Genomic DNA, 8415 nt, shown 5'->3' with positions numbered 1-8415 from the left:
GGGGGGCACAGTACCGGGCAGGGGTGGGGCAGAAGCTGGGTTGACCTCAAGGGCTATAAAATCAAGTCACCTCTTCCCAGCTGAAACTCCTTGAGATACAGATGCGAGCACGTCTGAGCCCATCAGAAACGCTCAGAGGTCTGGTGCTTCCTGCTTTATTGGATGCATGCACAGAAGGCAGAGAGAGGCACCAGGAGGCTGTAGGCACAGCAGGGACCCTGGCCCGAGGGGCAAGACGCACATCTGCAGTCAAACAGGAGAGCGAAGGGTTCAGGGATCTGCAGAGTGGGGCCACCGGGGGGTCCCCGGCTTGGTGTTTGGAAAGTTCAGACAAGGATGTCTAATCTCCAAGTCTCGGAGCTGCAAGAGGCCCAGGACATGCGTTCCCTGCGGACAGACTCTCTTGCTAGTGTGCCACACACAGCGGTCCAGGAATGGCCTGACCCTCCCGCTGTCCCCAACCCCCAGCTTACTCCCCACTCCAGAGACCATCTCTGGCACACTCCTGGAGTAAAGAAAGACCCACAGTCAGGCCAGGTTGAAGGGGCACCTTGAACCACCCAGGATGCTGAGGGATGCCCCACCTCATGTGAATCAGCTTTGGGGGTCGGGGAGATAGGTGGGGGCAGGCGTGCAGCAGGCACGGGCAGGACCTTGTAACACCCTTCCCAGATGGCAGTTTCAAGAAGGGCACAGCCAGGCACCCATGGGGACCAGAAGCTCACCGAGCCCCCCTCCTCAGCCTCTGGATGGGTTTGACCTTACTCAGGGTGGGCACTGAGAGGACCTGGGGTGGGGGACACGCCTCTCAGCTTTGGGGCGGTCTCCCCAGCAGCCTGACTCAAGACCACAGGCTGCTCGAGAAGCCCCTCCCTCTCTTTCCGTCGTCTGGTTCTGCCGTGGCCAGAGTGAGAAGGGTTGCCTGCTGGCTCTACGCTTGGCATTGGGGAGCCCCGGGCTGGCGCCCCAGGAAAGCCCCCAGAGTGATGGTCACTGCCCTGGACCGCCCCGTCCATTCCAGACTCCACGCCCAGGACAGAGACGAATCCCCAGGTTCCTCCTCAGCGGTGGCATTTTCCCCATGCTTGGAGAAGGGGGGAAGAGAGGAAGCAGGAGGGGCATGCTGGGAGTGTGGCGAGGGACAGGCAGGGGGGGGGGGGGAGGGGCACGCCCGTCTCTCGGTGTGCTCAGCACGTCTGTCCCCCCTCCCCACACCCTTCACGCCCCTCTCCTGCACAGGCAAGGGTGGGCCAGCTGCAAGCGGAGAGCGGGGGTGGCAGAGACAGTGCCTCAGCCTCGGGTCCCGGGCCTCAGGACCACTGGCAGGCGCAGTCGGTGGGCTCCTGCACCGTGTAGGGCACCCAGGTGGCGTTGGTGGCACAGAAGAGCTGCACGGCCCGTCGCTGCAGCCCCACCTCGCGGCAGCACTTGCAGAAGCGGGCATAGCTGTTGACGTTGTAGTTGTAGATGCTGGCGGATGGGCACCTCCCGTCACAGGACACAAGGTTCACCTGGGGGCGGCAGGCCTGTGGTCAGCCTCTGCCCTCCCCCCACCCCAACCCCCCTCCACCCCCCTCGCCTCCCCTCCTCCCCCCCGCCACCCACGGGAGTGTTGCTCCTGCAGTCGTTCTTGCGGATGGTCATGCGGATGGTCACCTTCTTGCAAGAGCGTCCGTCCTCTTTGCCTGGGGGGGAGGGGGGGAAATGGTGAGGGCTGGCAGCTGAGTGGGGCCCCTGGGGGCTGGGGGCGGGGTGGGGGATCAGGATGGTGCAGTTAGTGCCATGCTGGGCAGCCGCTACCAGCATTAGTGCCCCGGCCCCGGAAGGAGGTGGGGGAGACAGACAGGGCTGCCGAGGATGGCATGGGGGGGGCCCTGGTTGAGGCTGGGGGACACGGCAGGTTCCTCTCCCCTCCAGCCCTGAGGTTTACGTATCTCTAGCCCCGGGTGTCTGCCCCGTCTGAGCTGCCACTCCCTGTGCCCCGAGACAGCCCCAGTGCGGAGGTTCTGTGTGTGTCTAAGCTTACGGGAAGCCGGGTCCAGAGCCCCTGGCTTCCTCCCAGGGATTCAGACCCAGCAGGGACCCTGGGTAGGCGCCCACCTTCCCGAGACAGGCCTGCTGTGCTGTGCCCAGGCCACCCTCCTACAGCACCCCTAGGGGTGCTCAGTCACCCCCTCACTCCTGTTTGTTTGCTCCAACATCTCCCAGAAATGGCAGCCCCCTACTACCCCGCCCCCACCCCCAATCGTACTCTCTCTCTGCTCCTTCCCCCGCTGGCAGCAGGGCCCCATCACCCAACCCTCTACACTGTTCATTCTTTTGCACTGTTCATTCTTTTTTCTTTCTTTCTTTTTTTTTTTTTTTTTATCTTTTTGGTCATACCCGGCAATGCTCAGGGGTTACTACTCCTGGCTCTGCACTCAGGAATTATTCCTGGCAGTGCTTGAGGGGACCATATAGGATGCCGGGGATCGAACCTGGGTCAACCGTGTGCAAGGCAAATGCCCTCCCCACTGTGCTATCGCTCCAGCCCCTGCACTGTTCATTCTTGCCTCGTTCCGGACAAATATTCACTTCTCACAGCTCAGTGTGGATTGTAACTACGTAATTATGGATCTGTAACGACGTATGACTCCTTCTTTTCCATCTAGGGGCCACTCTCAGTGGTACTCGGCCCTCTGGGGCCCAGAGGGACCAACAGAGCCATACCCAGTGATGCTGGTGGGGGGGGGCGGAGGGGGATCATGTGGGACTTTGGATCAAATGGTGGGGCTGATCCAAGCCAGGAATGTGCCCTCCTGCTTGAACTATGTCCCCAACCCTGTATTCTTTGCCTTATTTTTAGTTTGGGGACCATATCTGATAGTATTCAGGGCTTACTTCCAGCTCTGTGCTCAGGGATCATTTCTGTCAGTGCTCGGGGAACACAATATAGCGCTGGGGATCGAACCTGGGGTCAGCTGAGTGCTGGGCAAATGCCCGTCCCGCTATACTGTCTCTCCCGCCCCTGTATCTTTATCTTAGTGCTCCTACGCCCGCCGTATACACAGCCCCGCTGCCCTGCTTGTGAGGGCCTGTCCTGAGAGCAGGCTGGCACACCAGGGGGCTCGGCCAAGCCTGGTCAGAAGCACGCCACGCTCGGTAGCCCAGGGCGCAGCTGGAAATGACCTTCACTCCCTCCTCTGGCCTCGGGTTTTCCACCCAGGTAGGCAGCTCCCCCCACTCTGACTGAGACTCCCGCCCAGGGGAGGTTTGTCCCTGCTCTGCTCCGAGGAGGAAGGAGAACCCCAGGCTGGCCCTGGCCCTCTGGGTCCTGAACTGAAGCTGGCTGAATGCCCAAGGAGGAGCAAAGCGGTGGCGGCACGGGGCATGGGTGGGTGCCAGGAGAGCAGCCAGAGCCGAAGCATACCCATGCAAGCCCGGGTGGGGGGGCGTTGTGGCTCGCCGGCCAGCATGCATGGGGCGCCCAATGACCAGGCGCGGGGAGCAGGGCCACTGTCCGCCCCAGCCCACCCCACGCCAGGGCCGCCTAGCAGAAGGGACACTGCTGGCAAGAAGAGCAACGCAGCCGCCCCTCTCCGGTCCCCTGGGCTTCCGGGGGGAGTACCTGGGCGGCAGTGGGCACTAACCCGTGGAGGAGAGGCGGGGCTAACGGGGACCACAGGAAACAGGGTCCCCGGGGAACCTGGGGAGAGGGACATGGGTTGCAGGTGACAGGGGCACACACAGGGCGTTCTGGGAGCACGTGCTGCAGGTTGGGGATCAGCCAGGGGGGCACTACAGTGTGTGATGGGGAGGAACAGAGTCCCCAGTCCTAGAGGCCCCCGTTGAAGGTGTTCAGGATGGGGACGTGTGGGGGGCTCCAATCATCAGGCTGGTGGGGGGTGGGGAGACCCTGGGGACACAGAGCTCTCGCTGTCCTGCAGAGACCCCCATGCGTCTGAGCCCCACAGAGCGGCCCTTCGTGCCCAGAGTTCCCGACCTCAGGGAGGTCGTGGGAGGGTGTGTGGGGGGGACTCTGGTAAGGGTGGGGGGAGAAGACAGAGAGTCTGGTGGGGCCCAGACTCAGCCCTTATGAGGGACAGGCCATGAGTGTGGCCTCGTCCACCTCCACATCCATGCCTGGGCCTTGTGGCCGTGTGTGATCCCCACGGGCCACCAGCAGAGGTGCCGGTGAGAACCTCGGCCTCGGAGTGGCTCCTGCAGCCCCCGGCCCCGGCCCCCACGGCTCACTCACATGTCCTGCAGCATCCCTCCAGGGAAGGCACCACCGAGCCCCCAACCTGGAGGGAAAGTGGGGGAGGGTGGGTTGGAGCCAAGACGCCAGCAAGAAACACAAAGAACCCAGAAGCTCTGGCCTCTCTGGGGCACCTGGGCCCTGCTGCCCCACAGGCTCCTGCCTGAGGGAGGAGGGCCCTGTCTGAGGGAGGAGGCCTAGAGAGCACCCAGGGCGGGGGCAGACATTCTGGGTCTCCGTCTTCCCAGTGGCAGCTCCCCTCCTCCACAGTTGCACCCCTTGTACCTCATCCCCCTGGAGGGCCAGGGAAGTGCTGGGGTGCCCTCCTTGGGCCAGTGCCCTTTCCCCTGGGTTGAGTTTGTCAATCTCTGAAAAGGAGGCGACTGTCCCTTGGAGTCCCCTCCTCTGTAGGTGCTGGCGGGGCTGAGTGTGGCCTCAGCACGGCTGTGAGTCATGATTCTGTGTCCTGTGTGCATGGTAGGGACGGTGGCTGGATGTGCGGCTGTCTTGATACGTCTCCTGTTTATTGGGGGGCCATCCCCAGTGGTGCTGGGAGTGGAGGTGTGGGGGGGGCTACTCCTGGCGCTGACCAGAAGTTGCTCCTATTGGTGCCCAGGGGACCGTGTGGCATCAGGACTCGAACCCAGGACCTCACTCATGCAAGGAAAGTGCTCTACCCCTGGGCCACGTCCCCAGGCCTAGTAAGGGGGTTTCCTCCGTTCCAGTGCCACGGACGGAGCTCGGGTCTCCTGCAGGCAAGGCCAATGGTCTAGAACTGAGCCACACACCCCCAGCCCCAACATTAAAGATCTCCTTATAGGGCCCAAATTAAACTCAGGAACCATAATTCAACAATGAGCCCATCCCATGCGAGGTGGGAGGGGGAGCCTAGGGCCCAAGCTATGCCCACATGCCAGCCTTACACTGAGTATGTGTATCTGTGTGGGGTGTGTGTACCAGAGAGCCTTGGTGAGTGGGGTGTGTGTGTGTGGGGGGGGGGGGGGTGGGGGGTGGGGAGGGAATTAAGTGGAGCGTGACTGACGGCGTGTGTGTGTACGCATGCGCGCGCGCCTGGGTCATGTGACCGTGCATGTCTGAGAAGGGGGGCTGAGATGTGGTGTGGGGGTGATGGCATGTCCACACTCCTGCACCCAGGACCATCCCCTCGCCCCTTCCTCTCCCGGCCAGAGGGCAGCAGTCCCTGGCACCGACCTTGGCACACTCGGTCTCGTTGAGCGGGGGGCAGCTGATGGGCGAGCGAACCAGCACGGCGCCCAGGGGGGTGCTGCTGCAGTGGTGCCGGGCACACTCTGCGACCCAGGACGCCCCGGGCTGGAGGACACAGAGGGACATGCAGGCTGGAGGGGGTTGGGGGGGGGGGGCTGGACCACACCTCCCAAGACAGGTGCCACCCCGTCGGCAGCTGGGCTTTGGGCCTGGGTCCTGAGGTCCTCCCACCGCCCGGCCCCGGCCCGGAGCATACCAGGAACAGGGAGGTGGTGCCGTTGGGGAAGGTGAAGAGGCAGGACACGTTCCTGCAGGCGCCGCAGCAGGCCGCCAGGTCCCGCGGGTGCTCGTACTCCTGGTTCTGCAGGCAGTGGCCGTGGGCTGGGCCTCAGTCTTGGGGCCCCGCCCCACCTCTCTGCAGCCCGCACCTCAGTCCCAGGAGGACCCCCGCAGATGCTCGGAAGGGGACCCCCAACCCACTCCCTCCATGCAGCTCCCAGCCCCCAGCCCCGCAAGCATAGCCACCCCATCCCCCCACCCACCCCCACCCTAGAGAAGCTCCAGCGGCTGCTTTGGGTCCAGACAGGCTTCAGCTGGCCGCCCCACTTCCAGTGGAGCTTTGGAGCAAAGGATAGAGCCCTTCAGACCTCAGCTTTGCCATCTGAGAAATGGGAGTAACTCCAGCCTGCTTGAGTGCACTCAGCTGAGGCCAGCCACTGTCCCAGGTACTGGGCCATGTGACAAGCTCCACAGTAGACAGTGACACAAACCCACAGCTGGGAGGGTGCCAGGTGTCTCTGGACCCTCTCGGGTTCCCCTGTGCCAGGTATCCAGCCGGCTGGAGCCCCCTAATTGTCCGAGCCCAGCCCGCTCTCAACAGTTCCCACGTAGGAGATGGGGGGCCTGATGCCCGCTCTCTGGACTTGTCCAGAAAGCCTGAAGGGACACGATGGTGGGGTGGCCAGGAAGGGGTGGGGAGGGTCAGCCTGGCCAGCCCGTCTCTGTCTCCACGCCCCGTACCGCCTCACAGCGGACGTCACAGAGCACGGAGGTGGCATTGATCTGGTAAAAGCCGCTCAGAGGGTCCAGCAGGTCGGTGCAGCGGGAGGTGTGGCACACGCCGTCGGCCGAGAGCTCCACCACCGTCTGTCCCGGCTGCATCACGCCCAGCTCCCGGCTCAGACACACGGGGGCCTTCACTGGTGGGCGAGCACGTGGCCGTGGTCACTCGGCTGGCGGCTGGCTGCTGCCCGCGCTGCCGGCGCTGCCCGCCCCGCGGCCTCCCCCGCGCACGCGCGCGCGCTCACTCACCGCACTCGTACTTGGCACAGCCGCACACGTTCTCGGCACTGCGCAGGAACGCCTCGTCCAGCTGCGACTTCTCCCACTGCGGGGGGCGGGGCGGTGAGGGGGCCAGCAGTGGACATCCGGCCTCCTTACAGGAAGGGGCGGGTGCCCGGGGAGGGGGCAATCCTTGGCACCCTCCTGCTGGGTGGCAACTCCCCCACCCCCTCCAAAAAAATTCTGCGGCTCTCCCGAGGTCCGAGCTCTCCTTCCATTTTGCACACCTGCTGACTCCATCAGTTAAGGGACCCTGTGTCTGCTGACTGAGCCCCTCCCCTGCCCGCCACCCCAAGACCCCTCTTTACCAGTTGGAGGGGGCAGAGGAGGGGTGAGAAAGAGGGCAAAATGTGAGGATGTCAAGTCCAGAAAATGGCAATCAATTAATCACTTTAAACGCGAGGTCACGGTTTTTAAAGGGTTTCCACTGTCCCCCAGGACCCTGCAGCCGCTCTGGAGTAAGTGCCGCTTCTACTCCTGCCCGCTGACTGACCCACTTCTCGCCCTGTTAGTCGCCTTGTGGGTGAAACTGAGACACCCAAAGCGGCAGCTCCCTTGGGTGGCTGTGACAGTGAGGGTGAGAAGCGACAGGAACTCTGGAGGGTCCTCGCCCAGCTAGCAATCAAGGTCTGTTCTGGCCTGAGTGTCGTCTTCATCGTGGACCTCCACCACCCTGGGCCAAACGCGGAAGCACTTGGATGCTGTGCTTGGGGACCGTGCGGGCCGAGAATGCAACCTGGGGCTCCCACCTGCAGGGCATGCGCTGCCGCCCTTTAAGGCATCTCCCAGACCGCCCATCCCACTGCTCCATCCTCCTAACTAGAAGTACCATTATGCCCGCTTTCCTGGGAAGACACGGTGCCCAGCCAGCAGCGCTTGGGGCAAGGATGCTAAAGTGCATCTGGGGTGTTTTGCCTGAGAGGGCAGGAACGGGGTCTCCACAGAAGGAATAGAGAAGAAAGGAAAAAAGGAGGGGGCAGGCCGGAGAGGGTGGGGGGTCTCCATACCAGGTGGCACCGGGGAACTGGGATTGTGTCACAGTCACATTCTGGAAAAAAAAAAACAGGAAGGGCCAATACCCATTTCATCAGCAGTGTCCAGGTGGAAGTCCCCCGGGGTCCCTGCATACCTCCCAGCAGGCAGAGCCCCCACTGGGCAGCTGGGACAGTGACGGGTGCAGCCCCTGAGCTCCATGGCTGGGGGGGAGGGGGGCCAACCCAGCATCGGGCAGGTTCCCTAGTCACTCGCGCAGCATCTAGAGTATTCTAGAACAGGCCGACATCTGGCCAATGGCCTTTCCCAAATCCGAGTTCCAGCAAGCCCCATGTTACTGCTCCAAGCCTGGGCCCAGAGCCGCTCCAGTTCGCAGACCCCTTGAGACGCCCCCCGATGCTCTGGGTTCAGGTCAGAGGGGTGAGCTCAGGGCCAGAGGGGCCATGGGAGTGGAAATCCCTGCCCCTCACTCCTGAACACCTGCAGCTCCTGCTCTCGGCCCTGTTTTACTCAGCTCCAAGGGAGCAATGCCTGAAGGGAAAGATTCTGATCCCGGCCCACGGGACAGGACGCTTGTACTCAGGGGCCCTGCAGGAGGCAAATCAGGCCTGGGTTTA

The 8415-nt window shown here is 63.1% G+C and overlaps 1 protein-coding gene across 1 annotated transcript in view; it reads right to left on the bottom strand.

Annotated features, from left to right (window-relative positions):
* Positions 1-1310: 1310 nt before the first annotated feature.
* OTOG (otogelin) overlaps positions 1311-8415 on the bottom strand; it is an 85810-nt gene continuing 78705 nt past the window's right edge. The window contains exons 47-54 of the mRNA XM_004621665.2: positions 7813-7853; positions 6776-6851; positions 6485-6663; positions 5721-5825; positions 5450-5569; positions 4238-4283; positions 1606-1685; positions 1311-1511 (exon numbers count right to left, since the gene is read on the bottom strand). Coding sequence (XP_004621722.2) covers positions 1311-1511; positions 1606-1685; positions 4238-4283; positions 5450-5569; positions 5721-5825; positions 6485-6663; positions 6776-6851; positions 7813-7853 — 848 coding nt within the window. The remainder of the gene's footprint in view (positions 1512-1605; positions 1686-4237; positions 4284-5449; positions 5570-5720; positions 5826-6484; positions 6664-6775; positions 6852-7812; positions 7854-8415) is intronic.

The sequence above is a fragment of the Sorex araneus genome, chromosome 6 (assembly GCF_027595985.1).
Source record: "Sorex araneus isolate mSorAra2 chromosome 6, mSorAra2.pri, whole genome shotgun sequence".
Lineage (NCBI taxonomy): Eukaryota > Metazoa > Chordata > Mammalia > Eulipotyphla > Soricidae > Sorex > Sorex araneus.
Note: the sequence above shows the minus strand (reverse complement) of the source record. Positions and strands in the feature narration are given on the sequence as shown.